The 22481-nt window shown below is 32.4% G+C and overlaps 2 protein-coding genes across 7 annotated transcripts in view; both read left to right on the top strand.

Moving 5' to 3' along the window:
• The first annotated feature begins 6203 nt into the window (after positions 1–6203).
• On the top strand, positions 6204–13869 carry LOC143077803 (fibrinogen-like protein 1). Its single transcript, XM_076252992.1, has 5 exons — positions 6204–6823; positions 7403–7480; positions 8793–9110; positions 10254–10395; positions 13691–13869. Exons 1-5 carry the CDS (start codon positions 6223–6225, stop codon positions 13851–13853), a joined length of 1302 nt encoding a protein of 433 aa, XP_076109107.1. The 5' UTR covers positions 6204–6222; the 3' UTR covers positions 13854–13869.
• Positions 13870–19211: 5342 nt separating this feature from the next.
• LOC143077737 (E3 ubiquitin-protein ligase HUWE1-like) overlaps positions 19212–22481 on the top strand; it is a 153561-nt gene continuing 150291 nt past the window's right edge. For 5 of the 6 annotated variants that reach the window (XM_076252990.1, XM_076252991.1, XM_076252988.1 and 2 more), the window contains exon 1: positions 19212–19255. The gene's annotated coding sequence lies outside the window, so the exon portion shown is untranslated. Of the gene's footprint in view, positions 19256–19662; positions 19724–22481 lie in introns of those variants that run through there. The other variant, XM_076252987.1, reaches the window with a different exon arrangement.

Below are 22481 nucleotides of genomic sequence, written 5' to 3'. Positions count from 1 at the left end.
GTACTAAAACAGTGGACCATGGACTTCATAATTTTATATGGTACTTTTCTTTTGTAAATGCTCTATATAAGTTTTGTCTCTTAAAACAATGGTAAAAGGGGTTATTTTGATTTATCGTGTAATTTTATGAATGCATTCCAAACAAATGCTTTCAATTATAATTGGCAAGTAACTCTTAGTATTGCATGAACACCTCCAAAATATATTGGTCTCTTCGAGTCAGAAATATGACAGAGTTGATGTGTTTGAGCTTTTGGTTTTGCCAATTGATCATATACTTTACGTTTTGAATTTTCCTCGGAGTTCGGTATTTTTGTAACTTTATTTTTTTCCTGTGTTAATAACTTCTTCCCATAAAAAAAATTCGTTATCCATATAGTGAGGAAACTGTGAATCAGTTTTGTATCTTTTCTTGCTAGTCAACATTACCATTACATCACTTTTGTCATCGATTTCATAAAGGAAAATATTGTATATATATAGAGTATGATCATTATTTTTCATGTATCTTGGATACACTCTGATTTACATTTTCTATGCCGTTTACAACCACCAGTTGGGACATTTTATACTGCATCCTGTCCATATAAATGTTAGTGGGCATTATCACTCCGTCGAACGGTATTGTGAGACACCTCCAAAGACTTCTTTTGCCCTTTTCTAGCACGTTAAAACTGTATTAGTCGTTTTGCCTTATTGCAAGGTGGAACATTTATACGTCTCTGTCGTCCGTGAATATTTGTATCCTGACTCTTTTCTCTGCGCTCCACAGTTTGCTTTCCTCGTGGATTTCTTTAACATTTCAATCATTGACGCGAATGCACTTTTCTGCATAGCACTTGTCATTGCTTGGTGAATATTTGACTTCGTTCATTGGTTGTCCCACATCTGAACCATTGTACTGGTATTCTTCTTCTCAATCTTGCTTCACGGAGACAATTTTCATTCATGTTTTTATAACTAATGCTTTCTTATATGATAATATTTTGTATTTATAAAAAAAAAAACAGATTGCAATTCCCTCTGTTTAAACTCCTTAGAATAAGATATCGGGTTAATATTTTAGTGTGCAAGGCGTCTACATGTTTTGACTCCTAAAATCAGCCGGAAAACAAATCAATTACTAAGTGGAAAGCCATTCAAAACAAAACGATGCAAAGCATTGATCCAAATCTGGCTAAGAAGATCTACAGTGGCGGATGTAGAAATTTTCATAAATGGGGGCCCACTGAATGCCTAAGAGGGGCCCGCCTCAGTCATGCTTCAGTGATTCCCTATATAAGCAACCAAATTTTTCTCAGAAAAGGGTAGGCGGGCCCCCTGCACCCCTAAATCCGCCGCTGATCTAGATTTGTTTGGGTTTTTTTTTGGGGGAGAGGGTTCTTCATTCTTTAATTTTGATACTATGTTCTGTACTCTTTTTTTTATATAATTTACTATACTTTATAATTTATCACGCATTAGTCTCTATTTTTTTGGATGTTTTCCTCTATTATTTGTTTTGTTTGCCCTCTATTCTACAATTTTGCCTATTATCTTTGAAATGTAAACCTTAAGTCTATCTTTGGCTAAAAGTAGAAAAGAACTGAAGTTAAAGGGTGTCGTAAAATTGGTTTACAAAAGGTAATTCTGAAGTTACCTTTGATCGGTATTGACACACAGATCGGGTAGGGAATCGACAATGTCGTGTAGGTGTTGGAAAAATTGTCGATATATAATTGCTGTTGAATTGGAAGATATGAATCTAAAATATGACAAGCGATTAAAATCAAGCCATATTGATCAACGTTTAAAGAAAAGAAAAATACATAAAATATTAAAACTGAAAATGACTTAACATTTCATGTCGTAAAAATTAAAAGTAGTAATTAAACAAATGAATACAAGAAAGATAGCATCTTGAAAGACTTGCAAATCAAATCTATGAGTAATTCACCTACCACAAACAGGAATCATGTTATGATGAATTGGTTTTGACAAAAAAGGATTTATGAATTGGTTTTGACAAAAAAGGATTTACTCACCATGAAATCGATGTCAAGTGTAAAGAAATCAAACGTCTTAAGAAGAAGAGATGGATGACATTAACATAACAACCCAAAGAGGTACAAATATAAACAAACAAAAATGGTTGACGTTTGTTGATGCATATGATTTTTTTTTCGTTCATTGTTTTTGACATATACTAGACATTTATATTTCTAGTTGGAGTTGTTTTATGGTGAAGGGGGCTTTTATACCTTACTATGTTGTATGGGGTTCGCTAATTGTTGAGGGCCGTTCTGTGACCTACAGTTGTTAGCTTCTATGTCACTTGTGATCTGGTTGAGAGTTGTCCCATTGGCAATTACACTACCTCTTCTATTTTTTATAACGAGATAGGCGTTTTTGTTTGTATTTCACATCTCCTCTATACGGTAGATAATTTTGCAATTGATAAGTGTTTCTGAAACACCCATCATGTACATGTAGTATACAAATATTATCAAGAGGACTCTCCCGTTAATCCGATGTCTCCCCTTGGGAGTGCCAAGATCTCTCTCTATACATACTAAAGAACATTTGCAATAACTTTTTACAGGGGATTTCCATAGTAGTTTATTGTGAGGCATATTTGATATTTTCTTCCAAAGTATAGAAAACTACAATGAAAAAGTTTACAATATATTTAGGACTTCAGTGTGATGGTATAAAATATAAAATGCATAAATAGATGCTTGAAATTAAGTCCAACTGATTCAAACCTACCACGTTCTTTGGATGAAAACAAGTAAAACTTATGTAACATATGTTGTCCGCAGTGGTGGATACAGAATTTTCCATGAAAGGGGTGGGGGCGATGACTGACCTAAGGGAAAAGGGGGGGGGGCTCCAGTCATGCTTCAGTTATTCCCTATATAATCAACCAAATTTCGGGGTCCCCAGCCCCACGCCCTGGATCCGCCTACGGTCCGTTGTTTTTTTTTGTTTATGTGACATTATCTGTTTTGGGTGTTGGTGGTTTGTGTGGTTCGGTTTTATCTTTTAGCGATCCATGTTTGTTTTATACATTATACTCGATGACGCTGAAATTAGAAATGGGTCTGGATTAGATCACGTCGGGGTTTGTTTATATCTAGATGTTTTGGTACTATTAAATATCAGAAGTAAATATGAATAACGTAAAAATAACTCAATGAATAGGCTATTCATGTCAGATGTAAAAAAAACTTCTATCAGACTTCTAACAGATCCTTTTTAACAACTTTTTAACAAAAAAAAATCGGTACATAATCTATTTATAAATTTATTTCGTGAAGGTACAAGTTTTAGAATGAGAGCTAGTGCTTGTTGGTCTGGTAGGTAATCAAAATCAAAGTCACTGTAAAATTTTCTCAAAGAAAAGAAACACAAATTCAAACACTTAGGCTAACAATGCTACCAATTTAAACTTCTTGAAGTTAAAAGATTGAATCAGTAATTATGACAGATAACATCTTGATCATGCATAGATAAAATCTAAATGTGATTTACCCACCTCACATTCAAATGATAAAGTCTTGTCTAAAAAAAAAGTTAAAGGGTTCGCCTGATTTTGCTTTCTCATCCTGCTTTTTTCCATTTGTTTAAACATACAAACGGATTATATTATGACATGTTTATATTTTTAATTTTTCTTAACATCAACACGAATTGTGACATGTTCACATTTTTTTTTCATTTTTCTTATATTAACATCAACAAAGATTATGACATGCTTTATTTGTATCATTTGTCTAAACATCAAAACGGAACATAGCATGTTATTTTTTTCATGTGTCTAAACATTAAAACGGATTATGACACTTAAATGCTATAGACTCTTAGAATCAAAATAAAATTAAATTTTACATTCTTATATATACTATAATACTAAAGTAATGAGGTCCAATTTGTTAGCTGGCATGACATAAAAACCACGAATCACAGTCAAGGCATCCAACTTTATATATAACTAATATGGGACAATGATGTTGATTACAAATTAGTTCATTACAGGCCCTTTTGTTTTCCACATAATGGATATTACCAATAATTAAAAAGTTCCGGGTCGAATTCGATACCAAACCAATCGTGTATGTCACACGTTACTTGTTACCTAATCTGTACGTTCGGTCTCTTTTAGGAGCAATTCTATGAAGGTTGGACCATGGAAGTATTTTATGTCAATTTGCTCATTGTTGAAGTTGTTAATTGTTAATAGTTGTTAATTTCTGTGTCATTTGGTCTCTTGTGGAGAGTTGTCTCATTGACAATCATACTGCATCTTCTGTTTTTTTTTATATATACACAAGGGAGATTCACTTCGTAACATTCAAAATGATTTCAAAATAGAGGCCAAAGATATACTCAAACTCATAAGCCAAAATATAAGGACCGGCAATTTCATAGCAAAAAAAAGACCAAAAGGACAAACATCAGCACAGAAAGTACTACAGAGAAAACTAAAAACTAAGCAATACTGACCACAAAAAAAAAACGAATGTAATCTTAGGTGCTCCGGAAGGGTAAGAAGATCCTGCTTCAAATGCGATATCAAACGTTTTATAACTGGTCCACCAGCAGAGCGAATTGGTAATTACTTACATCAATTAAAAATACTCTGAAATATCATACTGCATATATTTTAAAGAAATCTTCCTTTTGTATTGTCATTATGATGTCAAATCGAGGACGATTCTACAAAACTGGGATATACATTATTAAGCTAGAAACACATCATTAAAACGCCTGAAGTGTAAAAATGTTGGTACTCAAGAACTATTTATATTTGAAAAAAACGTAATGATTTTATGTAACATTTATTTCATTCTAACGTACATATTTAGTATATCCCAAAATTCCGACCTTAGAAATTACAATTAATTAAATAATAAATCAAATTGGTAAATTAACATTTGTATTCAGAGTGCAAGATCGAAAAGGTTTTATTTGTTATTTTTAAATTGCTATCAAATTCGTGCCCCATAGAGTCAATATTTTGCTTGCATTTCGTCAAGCAAAAATGTTTATTTATTTATTCATAAATGCTGATTTGTATCATGAAGGTTTGATTGCATATTAACGAAACGAATTACACAAAGCATAAAATCATAAATTATACATCACAAAGCAAGTAAATTACTGAAGAACTTATGCAGGTGTGGAGTCTACCTGTCGCAGTGCAAACGAGATTTTGATTAATGGGACAACCGAAGTGTTGTTTGTGTAAATTGTAAGTGCAAGAGCTTTGCAATATTTAGAAACATTTTAATGGAATAAAACAAATCTGGATTGAACGCAAATGAAAATGTCTGTGGAGTTCAGTTCGATTAATAGAAATGGACACTATTCAACTGGCAAAACTTTTTGTTTTAAGGTGGTACCCAACACTACAGGGAGATAACTCTGTAAAATCAGCAGAACGCTTAAATAACGTTGTGTTGTTAAGGAATATTAAGCTTCTCAATGATCAAAATAAGTATTTGTCAAACTGCTATATAACCAGTGTAATTTTTCTGATTAAACGGTTGGTTCATGTTTTTTGAAATTTTTTATATTAATTTTGTCAAAGAGTCAAAGTAAATACTTTGTCAAAAATTTAAGAAAATTAAAAGAGCCAAATAAATTTTAGTTAAGATGTTGGGTACCACCTTAAACATTTTGCAAAGAGGTAGACTCACATCCCCTATATCTTTTTTTCAAAATTGGGCTTATTCAATAGATTGTGCTTTCTAAACTGTACACTATATACGGTTTTAGTAGTAAGCATCACATATAACCATTTACAACCTTGAACAGTATAGTTTGTATCTATAAACGCCAAATTCTCTCTTTATTTTTTTTTAATTCCAAAGTCTACCCCTACTTTAAAAAGCAAACTACTACTTATTCATCACAAAATGATTGTCTATCCAAATAGTTTATATATTGCAGCGATTTCAAAGAATAAGGCAAGGAGCTTTTATGGTCTTTGAAAATTGACTGTTTTCACGTTTTAAATAAGCATGTTTGGGAAAATACATAGTGATAATTTCACCTCATGTGCATAAAAAATGCATACTACTATACTGTGATCAGAATTTTGTGAAACATCAAAATTAACGAAGTATATTACAGATTCAAGCATGGGGCACTTCCTCGGGTCAATAAATCTGATTTTATTGATCATAATACATGTTTAGTGCCTTATCTTATCCGGTGTATTACATCGCGATCAAAGAAATGGTGTTTATTTTGTGCTTTATTTTTACGATTCTTTGTACAGTAGAGTGCCAGGATTATATATTCAAAACCATCGACAGTCTTGAAGAGCGACTTTCTGCTTTGGAATCTAACAGAAACGCGTGTCCAGCATGTTGTGACTGTGCTGATATAAAAACAAAATACAATGACCTTAAAGTTGAAATGGGTCAAGTTATGACTACAGTAAATCAATTGAAACTGGAACTGAAACGGTTGCAGCCCTCAGAAAGTACCTCCAAACAAATATCCACAACCTCGGGTTCGCAAAATGGAATGGATCAACAAACTTCAAAGTTAAATGTGGCTTTATCAACTGTAGAGCACAATTCGATTCCCTCAATAACGATGTTCAACACTAAACCGATAGTTAGTAATCCGCCAGTCACATTTCTAGGTACAGCAATGGAAACTATTTTGCCTACTACTTCCGCGATAGCTTCTACTTCAACACAAAATCTAACAACTACAGCCAAAACAACATCACCTACTACCTCATCGAAAACGATATCAACCACAGCCAAAACAACATTACCCACTACCTCATCGACTATTTCAGCAAAGACCTTCACCACTCCAGCAGGTAGTAGATAATATATTTCAAAACTGATGTACTCTCCTGTTTACATGTCCCTGTTTATCTATTAAATGCTGGTGTTTTTTGTGTTCTCTGCATTTCCCCATCGCGTTCTCCTCCTCGTTAAAAGTCACCCTTTCTCTCTTTCTTTGTATCATCGGAGTATAAATGCGCCTTGTTTTTGTTCAATTTTAATTAATTTGCCAAAAAACACAGTAAATGACATATTTTGTTCACACTTATGGCACATTTTATATAAAAAACGACATTTAAGGGGTGCTCATTTTGTTGTATTTTAAGGTCAAAAGGAAACAAAGATATTGCGAGGTATAATAAACACTTCAATTCATGAACATACAGGGTATAGTAACAGAAGCTTGAATAAAGAGGACAAATAGAGAGATACAAAATTAGCGTACATAAACAAGATAAAGTTACAGAGCGAAACATTTGGAACTTAATTTTAATTCCTTTCCAACATGAATTATATTTTGAGATAAGAATGGAAAAATGACCCAGAAACATTTCCATGTACATGGTAAAATGAGAAAATTAAGATGTTCAGTAAAATAATTTATAATTTAGGGCCACAACACGACTGTAAAGATGTCATAAGAAATGGACATAAAGGAAGTGGTTTGTATGACCTTAGTTTACCAAATGGTTAGTAGTCTATATAGTAATGATTGAAAAGTATTATAATGGAAATTGAACCCCAATGAGAAATGATTAGTGTATTAGTAAATTCAGCGGAGGAATAGCCTCCAACATAATAAATACCGCAGAGCGCCTGTCTTTGACTTAAACATTATTTTAAGTCAAAGACAGGCGCTCCCCTTGAATCAGCCACTGATACTTCAACTTCGTAAAGACACCTCTAAGGTAAAAATGACGAATTCACAAAATATGTTACGAAAGTATGCAATAAAGTAATCTATTGATCCTATTAAATATCAAATCAAATCATTGAAACTCTAAAGAATAACACACCTTATTGTAAAGTTGACCTTTTCTGATCTAAAACTCACAACTGTGCATGAAAGAAAAGAAAATCAAATGATAAATGCATATGACAAATATAAATGATATTTTAAAGATTATAAAACACATGATAATCTATCAAATATTCGTGTTGAAAAATTATTATGACAGTAATTAGAGAAAGTGAACAATCGACGATTGTTATTGAGACAATACGCGAGTATATTAAATGCATTTTAGGATATAAAAATTCAGTGTAGTTTTAACATTATGATATATCCCATTAATTCTCTTAAATGACTTATAAAGCATATATAAAACGCCCGCATATAGCGTCTTGTCAATTATTTTCATAAGTTCGATCTGTCGCGATTGAAGCATTGTATACTTATGAAAAACAATGTATGATTTATCAATTGTATGGGTAAAAGAGGGACGAAAGATACCAGAGAGACAGTCAAACTCATAGATCGAAAAAAAAACAAAACCGGAAAACGCCATTGCTAAAAAGTTATAAGACAAACACACAAATAATGGTACACAAGACACAACTTAGAAAACTACAGACTAAGCAACACGAACCCGACCAAAAACTGGGGGTGATCTCAGGTGCTCCGGAAGTGTAAGCAGATCCTGTTCCACATGTGGAACCCGTCGTGTTGCGCAGGTTATTACAACCCCTGTAAAAAATACAGTCAGTGAAAGTTTTGTCAAAATAAGGACATCTAACCCATAATTCTCAAGGTCGCCCCTTAACCTATCCAATCAAATCCTGGATCCACGCATGCAAAATCTTGAGTAGAAGATAGACAGCATTACAAAAAAAAAAAAAAAAAGAAAGAAAAACCTCAAGTGGAAAAAAAATAATTAACAAAAAGCTCAAGATAAAAAAAAAACGAGATTTCAGGTCTGACGGTCAGCAAAAGACTTCTGTAATTGTGTATTTTTAAATATGTTTGATTAACATGTTTTATTGTGTTTCACAACTTTGAAGGTAAGCAAATAACAGCTTATTGTGACCAACAAAATGATGAGGGTGGATGGATTGTAATACAAAGACGAGTGGACGGCAAACAGAGCTTTAATCAGAATTGGAACCAGTATAAAGCAGGATTTGGAAATCCTTTAAACGAATTCTGGATAGGCAACGAAAACCTGCATGCTTTAACAGATGGGAAAGATATGATTTTACATATCAAGATGATGACATGGGAAGAGAAAAACTATACGGCGGTTTATAGTGGTTTTCGTGTAGGGAGTGAGCAAGAGAAGTACAAACTGAATATACAGCAAATGATTTCTGGTGATGCAGGTAACTAGTTTATACTTAAGTTGACTAATACGTCTTATCATGTACGCAAGTCTAGATTGGGGGGTTTCTTTCTTTCTGTTATATTTAAATCTTTGTGTCGTTTTTCTCTATTCTCTGATTATTTTGTCCATTATCTTTATTATTTTATTTTTGACCTATTCTCTTATCCCCATCTAAACCCTCTAGCATTTGATACTGTAAACATAGAATTAAGAAATTAACATTGTTGCAAAACTACCAAATCCGAGCGAGACCAAATCACTTTGAGCTACTAGCTATTAGACAATAGACGGGGTAATTTGCAAGTCTAAGCAAGAACCACCATTTTTGTTTAATGATCAATGCTTCTGAATGGGGAAATTTGCAATTCTAAGCAAGAACCACCATTTTTGTTTAATGATCAATGCTTCTGAATGGGGAAATTTGGTTTGAACCCCCCTTACTTTTTTTTTATCCTGGGTTGTAATTGCCCCCCTTTTAAAAATGGTTGAATCCGCCCCTGGTTCTCTGTCTTTAGTTTGGAATGTGTTTTGAAATAATTGGAACGCAAATTAATAAACGATACACATGAAGTCCTACTAATGTACAAGTTTATTCTTATGTTGAAAGATGGTCACAGCTTGAAGAACGACAACTCTTGTTGGTCTATTAGAATGTCTTTTTTTCCAATAGTTGAATTTATACCGCACACTTGTCCTTGTTCATTGGTAATCAGATTTGATGCGATTGAGAGCGATAAATAAAAGCAAGTGAAAGTGTTGATTTAAAACAGACGAACTACACAGAATGAATAAGATTTTTTTCTTCTTCAAAACTTCAAAATTCAATAGACCTGAGAGCATACTAAATGAGTAATATTTTTTTTTTATTTAAAGAAACTTCAAAGACAGAAAATTAACCCAAGAATACTCTTACAAAGAAGATAGAATATACATTGCCATTGATATCAGGTATTATACCCTTATTTTTGTTTAAACACTTGAAAAACAATTCAATGGCAATGCTGTATTGTGCAAATGCGATGACTGAAAATTTGCATACTATAAAAGCTCACAGTGAACGTAAAGTTAACAACTCAACCTCGTTCATTTATTGAAAAAATCAATCAATTGTTTTCTCCTTTTTTTTCTAATTCCGTTTCAGGTGACTCCTTTAAATATCCATCATCTTACATGTTAAGACACAATAACATGGCTTTTAGTACACCAGATCGTGACAATGATGTCAGCTTCCAGAACTGTGCCAAAGTACTTCAGTCTGGTTGGTGGTTTAACCAGTGTTACAGGTAAAGTGTTCAGATACTTGAGTCTGGTTGGCGGTTTAACGTGTTTTAAAGGTAAAGTGTTCAGTTATTTCAGACTGGTTGGTGGTTCAACATGTGTTACAGGTTAAGAGTTCAGTTATTTCAGTCTGGTTGGTGGTTTAACGTGTGTTAAAGGTAAAGTGTTCAGTTATTTCAGTTTGGTTGGTGGTTCAACATGTGTTCAGTTACTTCAGTCTGGTTGTTGGTTTAACAATTACATGTGTTACAGGTAAAGTGTTCAGTTACTTTAGTCTGTTTGGTGGTTTAACATGTGTTACAGGTAAAGTGTTCAGTTACTTTAGTCTGGTTGGTGGTTTAACATGTGTTACAGGTAAAGTGTTCAGTTACTTTAGTCTGGTTGGTGGTTTAACATGTGTTACAGGTAAAGTGTTCAGTTATTGCAATCTAATTGGTAGTTTAACATGTGTTACAGGTAAAGTGTTCAGCTATTGCAGTCTGGTTGGTGGTTTAACATGTGTTACAGGTAAAGTGTTCAGTTACTGCAGTCTGGTTGGTGATTTAGCACTTGAAGTATCCAAATAGAGAAATATTCTCCTATTTAGGATGCACTATGCAGCAGATTTGACCAGACTTGGAAAGTTTGCTTCATCGTCAAATCTTGGAGCAGTATCCCGAGGTAAAGTGTTCAGTTATTGCAGTCTGGTTGGGGGTTTAACATGTGTTACAGGTAAAGTGGTCAGTAATTGCAGTCTGGTAGGTGGTTTAACATGTGCTACAGGTAAAGTGTTCAGTTACTGCTGTCTGGTTGGTGGTTTAACATGTGTTACAGGTTAAGTGTTCAGTTACTTCAGTCTGATTGGAGGTTTAATGTGTGTTACAGGTAAAGTGTTCAGTGACAGTAGTCAAGTTGGAGGTTTAACATGTGTTACAGGTAAAGTGTTCAGTTACTGCTGTCTGGTTGGTGGTTTAACATGTGTTACAGGTTAAGTGTTCAGTTACTTCGGTCTGGTTGGAGGTTTAACATGTGTTACAGGTAGGTAAAGTGTTCAGTGACTGTAGTCAGGTTGGAGGTTTAACATGTGTCACAGGTAAAGTGTTCAGTTACTGCTGTCTGTTTGGTGGTTTAACATGTGTTACAGGTTAAGTGTTCAGTTACTACAGTCTGGTTGGAGGTTTTACGTGTGTTACAGGTAAAGTGTTCAGTGACAGTAGTCAGGTTGGAAGTTTAGTTTCTCCAGTCTTGTTGGTTTAACAAGGTTACTCCAGTCTGGTTGTAGGTTTAACATGTTTAAAAGGCTAAGTTGTCAGTTATTCAAGTCTGGATGCTGCTTTTTGATACTAACCATTACTTTTAAATACTTCTGGTTTGAAATTTCTTAGGTGTAACAGATAACATATGCCGTATTTTTGGTTATTTAAAAGTGTCACACTGACAGTAATTTCAGATTGATTGATTGTTGGTTGCTTTACGCCCAGTAGCAAATATTTCATGCATATTCAGGACGACAGTAATTTCAGAAGGTATTTAAGTAGTTTAATACTGTTAAATGTAAAGCAAAGAATAAACTTGTTCAAGTTCTAAAATTAGAGAAGAATAGAGAATAATGAGCAAAATTTAAAAGAAATAGATGATTGAAGGATTTCAATCCAGACACTCAGACACTAAGGTCTTTTTTGGTCAGTCTTGTTGACAATGGTCTAATATGATTTACAGGTAAAGTTAATATCGAGACTGACTTCACCTTGTTGCTCTAACTTGGTGAAAGGTTGTTTTGAAAGTGTCCAGTAAATCTTACAACTGTGTTTTTTCACTTAAATCTGGAAACATGATTGTTCACAAAATGTGAATGAAAGAGTGCCAAGAAAATATCTCTGGCTAAAAGATCATTTAAGATGTACTGGTAACATCAGTATACATGTATATTAATTTTCAAGCTGTCTTTTTACTTTCATTTGGTAACATAATATTTAACATGTGTTTCACAAAGTGTGAATGGAAATGTGGTCTACATGTGCCAAGAAAATATCTCTGGTTCAAAGGTCATTGAAAGAAGTTAAATAATTATACTAGTACTAGTACGTAAATTTTAAAGCTGTCTTTTTACTTCAATCTGGTAACATAAACGTTTAACATGTGTTTCACAAAATGTGAATGAAAGAGTGGCCAACATGTGTCAGGAAAATGGCTAAAAAGTCAATCAGGATGTAAGGACAACATAAATATATATATTTTTCAACACCATCTTTTTACTTCAATCTGGTAACAACCTTGTTTACATGTGTTTCACAAAATGTGAATGAAATAGTGGTCAACATGTGCCTAGAAAATATATCTGGCTAAAAGGTCATTTAAGCGTCTAAATCAATTTTTTTCTTAATATAGGATTTCGCTATATTTTATGTATAAATGAACTTTAACTTATACTTACAATCACTTAATAGAAAAATAAAATAAAAAAATGGGGTCACCATTCATTTACACTCACAATCTGCCCGTAAAGATGCATACATTTTTGTGAAGGTACTTTTTTTCCAGAGAAATAGAGGTAATATCGAAATAAAAAAAGAACTAAATTACAGAAATCGCTCAAATTTTACAATAGTTTAGTTTAAGTTCAGCTTATTTGAAAATAATAATAAAAATAAAGGTCACTGATGAGTTAAAAAAGATATTTCAATTTTAATGCCAAAAAATATCATTTTTAAACCAAAGGGAGATAATTTGGAGCTTTTTCAATGATATATACATTTTAAGTCATCTGGGGCCAAAACAAATTGATTTTTTTGAATGATTTTTGTACCATATGATAAAGTAACAACTAATAAAGTAATAAATAAAATTTATGATGAAAAAAAAAAAGTTTTAATTTTTTTCTGAAATTTTTATACCCTAAAGATGTAACATAAATATATGTATATTTTAACACCATCTTTCTACTTCAATCTGGTAACAAACTTGTGTACATGTGTTTAACAAAATGTGAATGAAATAGTGGTCAACATGTGCCAAGAAAATATCTCTTGTGAAAAGGTGAATGAAAGGTAATTAAGGATGCAACATAAGATAGTAAAAGTATATGAAGTTTTTCAGATCACAAAATTCTATTAGCTATGATTAGTTGTACGTTTCTTGAAATGAAAACATTATTGACAGTAAAAACAAAACAAAAAATAGCAGATATCACCAGTCATCATGTCTTTCTAATAACTTGCACACACACACATTAAACAGTTTCATTTTCTTTTCTAGATTTGTACTAATGTATTATTATCTTATCTTATATCATTGACATACTTGAAGTTACACTATTTTCAGTTCCAATTTGAATGGAGTATATTTGAGAGGACCATATGGCCAAAGAAATTATGGTGAATCTTTTGGACAGCCAACAACAGAAGGCACGGGAATAGAGTGGTATCCACTGAAACAAAAACAGTACTCAATGAAATATGTTGAAATGAAAATCAGAGCAAAATAAAAGTTATTTCACAAAACTGTTTTTTCTTTAATTTTTCACTGTACTGCTATCATATGGTATTTTGAACCTCCTGAAAGTGAACTCCGGGTCAAAATATCATATGGAAAATTTACCCCAGGGTCATTATACCACATGGTAATGTATAATTCTTTTGTATATGAAGTACAATGTATGAGTATGTTTGTAAACTCAACTTGTATGGTAAAATTTATTTATTATGTTTTGATTTTAAATGCCAGTTCATAGAAGCTTTCTGAACACATATAAAATCACAGTGCAGACATTTTTGTTCCTTCACACCAGTGTGTGTTGACATGTGTGTTCTTAAATTGTAAGAATCTCGAAATGACTTTTCACAATCATCAAAAGTACATTTATAGTTGCATTTCTGGTCACAATTCTTTGACTTAGTCTGTTGTTTTTGACGGCCATTTTGTTTCACATTGATACATGTACTTATTCCATGAACATATCTTTCATGATCAGTTAATGCACTTTTTACTTTGAAACTTTTATCGCAGCTTTCAAATGTACAAACAAAAGGTCTAGCTTCTTGGTGAGTTTTAGAATGTCTCTTTAATGCAGTAGCTGTAACAAATCTCTTTTGACAGATGTCACATTGAGATTCAAATTCACCTGAATGGCGTTTGATGTGAAGAAGCAGACTTCGCTTTTGTTTACATGTGTAATCACATTGGGAACATTTTAAGACCGAATCAACGAGATTGTCACAATCACTTTTACCGGTATTTTGTTTTTGATGTAAAATATCACTTTGATCACTGCCAACAGTTGTATTAAGTTCTGTGTCCGTTAAAACTGATGCATTTATAGGGTCCAGTTTATTCTGCTTTTGAGATGCACTTGTCACATCAGAAAAATGAGGTTTGTTTGAGTCGAATGTCTTGATGTGGCGTCTTTTGAAGTGCTTTAAAAGTACCTTCCGACAGGATGCTACATAGTTACAAGACTCACACTGAAAGGGATTTGTCACTTGATGATTAATTAACATATGCCTACAAAACTTTGATTCAAATTTAAATTTTTCGTTACAGAAAGAACAGGAGTATTCATTTTTACTCTCCTTTTCCAGTTTAACTGATGAGTTATTTGAGAAAGATATGCATAGGCTGACATTATTCCCAAAAAGGGCTGTAGGTAAAACATGAGCATCACTACTTATACATGGCATATCATAATTTCCATCATCATCACATTCTAGATGAAGTTCCATTTGATCTAAATTTTCCAAAAGGTCACCATGGATACCACTGGCATCAATTGAACTGATGTTTTCAAGAACACTTTCTTCGCTTAACATAAAAGGTTCTAATGTAGGAACTTGTATAATGGTATTAAGGTCTGCCGAAGACAAACCAAGTTCTTCATTATCAAAATTCTGCATCACTATGTAGGATTCTTCCTCCATGATCTGGTAATATAATTGGTTGTTTTCTCTTATATACAGTTTGAATTTCTTGGGTTATCTCCCTTTCTTTAATCTTCAAGTGAACTGAAAAAGATAGAACATGTAAGTACCGAAGATTTCTTTTTAAATCCTTTAAACTTATATGTTTGTCCTGTACAGCAATAGATGAGGTAGTTCTATAATATAAGACTTTGTAGGTCCAATTGTTTGCATTCAAGGTTTTTTATCTGATATTTCTTTTTTTACCATCATTGTTGAACCAAGAACATTGACAGTGAAAAAAATAATCTTATAAAAAACTTTTTAAAGCAAACAATATGCACCTTTAAAGTCTTATATCAAAGGACTGTAGATGAGTGTCTGAGTGATCCTTAATTTCTTTATCCTTTAATTTTATGAGTCATGGAGAGATGGACACATGGACTTGCCTTAGTGAGAACACTGCAAAATCTGAGTTGTCATTAATTCTGAAAGAAAAGTTCTTGTATTTGTACATTACAAAATAAAAAGATTGATTTATTGTTGCCTGCTAAATGTCCAGTGGAAAATAGCTGATGCATTTTAAATAAAGAAAATATCATATTTATTTCAAATGGAAATTAAAATTATAATGTGGTAAATAGTCATTTTTTTTCAGTTATATTCTGTCTTTCTCTAGAATATAACCTCATTTCCCTATGGTAGGTAGTCTTATATTCCTATCCTTTAAGTCAGGAGATTTGCTATTCCAGGCCTACTTATTGTACTTTAAAATTGTTAATTTATTTTTTGTCCTAATTAGATATAGGAAGATGTGATATGAGTGCCAATGAGACAACTCTCCATCCAAATAACAATTTACAAAAGTAAACCATTATAGGTCAATGTACAGCCTTCAACACAGAGCCTTGGCTCACACCTAATAACAAGCTATAAAAGGCCCCACAACTACAAGTGTAAAACCATTCAAACGGGAAAACCAACAGTCTAATCTATATAAAAAAACATGCATGAAATATTTGCCACTGAACCTAAACCTAACTGTGGAACCATAGCTCTTAAATCTGTATGTTATTTTTTTACTATTTGCAGTCTCTGCAAAATCAACAAAAATATATAAAAAGGATCAAAAGAGTTATGGTTCCGCAGCTAGATATAACACAAAAAGAAATCAATCAACCAAATTCACTTTTAAGTTTTAAGTACTGGTAGTGTTTTTATTATGAAAGCTTTATTGTAGGTCACACTTTGTAGAAGTAAAACAAACTTTTGCAAGGTTGTTGATTGCCTTATATTCATAGGATCACAGTGTTTCTTACAATACATATAAGAAATGTACCGGTCTTTTCATTTAGTTGTTATATTCAGAAGGGACTAATTCAAATCTACCGATTCTATGAAGTAGATTTTTAATGATGACATGTACAGTGTACATGTACATGTGTTGGACAATTTGTAGGATTTAATAATGTCCCTCATGAAAAAATGTCCACCTGACACTTTTTGACAATATTTACTTAATTAAATGTGTCCTGGACACAATTTCCTATGATAACATGTCCTCAGGTATGAAAAAGTGTCCATGAATATGGACATTATTCACTACCATAATATTGTCCAGGTGGACATTTTTTTTCACAGGACTTTGTGTCCGCCAGGGTATTTTTTGATATGATTAAAGTATTAAATGATATCCATTGCCTTGTTATTACTGGACGCATTTTTACTTTAATTATTAAATTGAATTAATTGTTACTTTGAAATAGAAATTGTCTCATTGGCACTCATACCATCCTTATCTCCATATCTATATCTTTTAATATAATTATATACATGTATAATTCAAACTCAAATAAGTAACAGCTGCTGTTCAGTTTTATTAACCTTGGAGGACACAATTTAAGAACATTCACTACGAAAATGTGTTCTACAGATGGACCATATTTCACAACTGTTGCTGTAAAATGCTGTCCACTTAGGAGACAATATTTCATGGCAATGGACATTATTTATTTTCTATTGCCTTCTTCTCTGACATAGTAAATATAGTAAAGTTACATATTTGATTTTACACTTCCTTCTTATTGTTATTCTTTCATTGTCATTACCATTTGCTGGGAATTTCTTAGAACTTAAATTTCTCTATATTAACTTCAATCCATTATTCATTTGTTTACCTTTGTATATTGATTAATTTCTCATCAATCCTTCATATCTATAATACTAAAATTACGAGGTCCAATTTGTCAGCCGTCATCACGTAAAAACGACGAATCACAGAATTCAACTTTATATATAACTAATATAGTACAAAGGTGTAGATTAAAAATTACACCACTCCAGGCCCTTTTGTTTTCCACGTAATTAATATTGCCAATAATTAAGAAGTTCCGGGTCGAGTCCGCTACCGATACCAATAGTATATTCACCTGTTACCTATTACCTTATCTGTACGTTCCGAATCTGACAGGCGCACCACCAAACGTTGTATTCAGGATTAATATGCTATATACACGGGTCATAACCACAGGGTTGACACTACTAAATTGTCAAATTGTTACCTATTGTAGTATTTTAATCAGTAACACTTTCTAAGATAACAATACGAATACTAAAAATCTGGACTAAAAATAAGGCGTATAGGTACAGTTTTCAATTTGTTAGTGGGCATGACGTAAAACAGCGAAGCAAAGAATTCAACTTTATTTATAACTTATATAGGACAATGCTGTTGATTAAAAAATATTCCATTCCAGGACCTTTTGTTTTCCAAATAATTAATATTATTGTTTCAGTTCGACGGGTTCAAACAGAAAGACTTGAAAGCAGAGAAAAACTGTGTATCTATTCTTATAATCGGCATGACTTTATCAGATGACAATACTAATACTAAAATAAGGCTTGCGCATAGTTATATACTTTAATTCAGTCACGGACCCGTGATATCACGGGTGTGTTCTAGTTTTAATTAAAATTCAAGTATAATAAAACTTTGTAATGACCTTTGTATTACTTTCCTTGGAGGACACAATTTAATAGCAACAACTATGAAAATTTGTCCCGTGAGTGGACACTATTTTATATTGATACCAGTAAAAATCTGTCCTTTTGATGGACACCATTCCATGGCAATGGACATTATTAAATAACAAATTCCCATAAGAAACTGTCCACATGGAAAAATTTTCACAGGACACTATTATGTCTTACACATTGGGATGTCTGACTACTTGGGTGTCTGACTTATTGATGTCAGAATATCGGGTGACCCTTAAATGAGGGTAGTAATGCCCTCTACCGTCAGGTGTCAAAATTAAAAAAAATCTGTGATTTGTCAGAGGTTTGATAAAATTACTGTTAGCGTCAAAATAAGTTGATTTTTATATTCCAAAAGAAAGTGTACATTTTATTGTCATGCATAACGTCATTTGGCATTAGTTTTTACTATTATTTTCGTCATGAAGGTAACTCCATAACTACCCTCTTAATTTTGATTGCCACCTAATGGAAAGAATTTACTTTAAAGAAAAGATCAGAAAAGGGATGGAGTACCCAAAACCTAAGAATAAAGATTAAATTAAGCAAGGCCTTACTATATAACAATTGATATTAACCCTTATGACTGTGATTTATAGAAAAAAGATAGGTATTTTTTTACAGATTGCCATTGTTCCCATATATATCAAGTATCACCACATAATTTTAAATTAGATATTTGATCATATTTCACTATTTGAATAAAAAACAAACTGCATTCAATATTTCCATTACTTATCATAAAATTGAGAATTATCATGTCAACATAAATTATCTATCGATTTTTTAAACACAGGTTTACAATTGTATACACTATATACCTCTGATTTGCACATAATTTTACTTTTCTTAATTTCTAATCTGCTACTTTCACTTTGGAACATCTGGGACAATATTTGATATCGAGGCTACATATAGCATCCGGGCATGCTAATTTCAACATGGCTGCCGTCTGGAGGTCTGCATTTTGTAAATTTATTCAGTTTTATTCATCAATGATGATTCTTTAAAGGTTGCATTTGACTGTAATCAGTACTTGGTATTCCACTTTCCCCAAAACATATATTATACACCCTTTCAAAATGTCCATTTTAGATAATTATGCATCATCATCATTTTCCGCCATTTTCTATAGTATTTCGAATTTTTTATCTAGAGAAGACGGACGCAGTTTACAGGGCGTGATAATCCATTTATTTTGTTCCTCATGGTCGTAGGGAAACAGTGCTTCAGTTTCTCTCTACATGACGCCAAAACTATAGAATGTTCGAGAACGGAGGGAGCACGTGTTCTAAATTTAAATAGATCTGATTCATATAGAAATTTCCGTTTCAACAGTTTAATATGAAAGCAAAAGTAAAACAGGCAAAGTAAGGCATTACCTCACTGTCAGTGAAAGCTACACAAAAAACTCTAATGTTTAAATGTATGTATTGAAGGTTTTATACATGATTTCAAACCAAGTTTTTGATATGGGCTATTTATATATTAAATTATTTGTAATCTAAAGCACTGAATTTCCTTATTTTTTGGTGGGTTTATTTATGTATGCAGTTGACTATGAACAGTAATGAAAGCCATGCATGCTAGCCTATAGTTAATGATTATTAGCTTTTATGATGAGTGACCAATACACCTCATCGCTATTTATTCCATTCCGGATAAGTTCTAAAATTACGCAGCTTTTTCATCCAGTTGAAGCTATCTTGGACCCTGTTTAAACAATTCACCATGCATGATACTTTTTAAACTAACATAAATACTTCAAAAAAAATATTTTTTTACTCCAATTTTTATTATGAAAAAGTGGATCATACTCTATCAAAGTTTCTTAATGGTCGCTTTCTAAAGTTTTTCATCCCTCAGCTCACTACTGATGACCTCTATTTTCGGCGGCCTTACCCAAACAGGAAGCTGCATAAATGACTGTTTTTCCCGGATTGGACTAAATAGCGATAAGGTGTATTAAAGCCTAAAGAAAAGAAATGAGTTTCTAAAGGAGATGTGTGAAAATGATAAAACAGCGACCTAATGATAATTGTTTATTTTGCATGCAGTAGACCACTTTCAAGTTATTTCCGGTACTGAAATGTTTGTCAATCATGTACTTCATTTATCAGATGAAAGGGATGCACTATTTAGGTTCAAGTGACAAGTGTCTTCGTGGTCGTCATTATGCAGGATATACTACAAATAATGTTTGTTCTGTAGTTATTTAATCAAGATTCCCTTATGACAGCAGTGCTGATTATCAATTATAAAAAAATAAGTAGCCAAATAATTCATGCAATATATAGCATCATATTTTTTTCAACAGCTTGCTAGCTTTCTTATGCCTGAGGTTAATGACTCCCTTTTTATACGACTGCAAAAATTTAAATTTTTTGGTCGTATATTGCTATCACGTTGGCGTCGTCGTCGTCCGAATACTTTTAGTTTTCGCACTCTAACTTTAGTAAAAGTGAATAGAAATCAATGAAATTTTAACACAAGGTTTACGACCACAAAAGGAAGGTTGGGATTGATTTTGGGAGTCTTGGTCCCAACATTTTAGGAATTAGGGGCCAAAAAGGGTCCAAATAAGCATTTTCTTGGTTTTCGCACTATAACTTTAGTTTAAGTGAATAGAAATCTATGAAATTTTGACACAAGGTTTATGACCACAAAAAGAAGGTTGGGATTGATTTTGGGAGTTTTGGTTCGAACAGTTTAGGAATTTAGGGCCAAAAAAGGGCCCAAATAAGCATTATTCTTGGTTTTCGCACAATAACTTTAGTATAAGTAAATAGAAATCAATGAAATTTTAACACAAGGTTTATGACCACAAAAGGAAGGTTGGGATTGATTTTTGGAGTTGAGGTCACAACAGTTTATGAATTAGGGGCCAAAAAGGGGCCCAAATAAGCATTATTTTTGGTTTTTGCACCATAACTTTAGTATAAGTAAATAGAAATCTATGAAATTTAAACACAAGGTTTATGACCATAAAAGGAAGGTTGGGTTTGATTTTGGGAGTTTTGGTCCTAACAGTTTAGGAATAAGGGGCCCAAAGGGTCCAAAATTGAACTTTGTGTGATTTCATCAAAAATTGAATAATTGGGGTTCTTTGATATGCCGAATCTAACTATGTATGTAGATTCTTAATTTTTGGTCCCGTTTTCAAATTGGTCTACATTAAGGTCCAAAGGGTCCAAAATTAAACCTAGTTTGATTTTAACAAAAATTGAATCCTTGGGGTTCTTTGATATGCTGAATTTAAAAATGTACTTAGATTTTTAATTATTGGCCTAGTTTTCAAGTTGGTCCAAATGGGGGTCCAAAATTAAACTTTGTTTGATTTCATCAAAAATTGAATAAATGGGTTCTTTGATATGCCAAATCTTACTGTGTATGTAGATTCTTAATTTTTGGTCCTGTTTTCAAATTGGTCTACATTAAGGTCCAAAGGGTCCAAAATTAAACTAAGTTTGATTTTAACAAAAATTAAATTCTTGGGCTTATTTGATATGCTTTATCTAAATATGTACTTTGATTTTTGATTATGGGCCCAGTTTTCAAGTTGGTCCAAATCAGGATTCCATATCAAGTCTTGTGCAATAGCAAGAAATTTTCAATTGCACAGTATTGCACAATAGCAAGAAATATCTAATTGCACAATATTGTGCAATAGCAATTAATTTTCAATTGGAGTTATCTTTCTTTGTATAGAATAGTAGTTGATAATATATATGTTGGAAATTTGCCAGACATGACTATGATGTCATTTTCTATTTTTATTTGCCAATAACTTTATGTAAATAACTTCATTGGAAATTTGCCAATATAAAATGTTGCTGATGAAGATTTTTTCCTTATCTTATCTAAAATGTTTTTAGATAATGTATGTTGGACATTTGCCAGACATGACTATGATGTCATTTTCTATTTTTATTTGCCAATAACTTTATGTAAATAACTTCATTGGAAATTTGCCAATATTAAATGTTGCTGATGAAGTTTTTTTTATTGTTTTATACACTAAACAATGTATATTCACTTTTACTACCAACCAATCTTTACCATTCAGTGATAACAAGCACTTTATTTTACATTTTAATATTTTATGATGTATTTAAATGAGTAGTTATTGTTGCAAACTCCATTAGAAATTTGAATTGATATCAGTTTTGGAAAAAGGGAAACGG

This window comes from Mytilus galloprovincialis, chromosome 1 (genome assembly GCF_965363235.1).
Source record: "Mytilus galloprovincialis chromosome 1, xbMytGall1.hap1.1, whole genome shotgun sequence".
NCBI lineage: Eukaryota > Metazoa > Mollusca > Bivalvia > Mytilida > Mytilidae > Mytilus > Mytilus galloprovincialis.
This window is presented reverse-complemented; position numbering and strand designations above follow the sequence as displayed.

Bases quoted from the DNA above. Each gene is read 5' to 3' on its own strand.
- LOC143077803 (XM_076252992.1), top strand. From the start codon at position 6,223: ATGGTGTTTATTTTGTGCTTTATTTTTACGATTCTTTGTACAGTAGAG. The intron at 6,824-7,402 runs GTAGTAGATAAT...TTTATAATTTAG, and splicing joins GACCTTCACCACTCCAGCAG to GGCCACAACACGACTGTAAA. The intron at 10,396-13,690 runs GTAAAGTGTTCA...CACTATTTTCAG, and splicing joins TGGTTTAACCAGTGTTACAG to TTCCAATTTGAATGGAGTAT.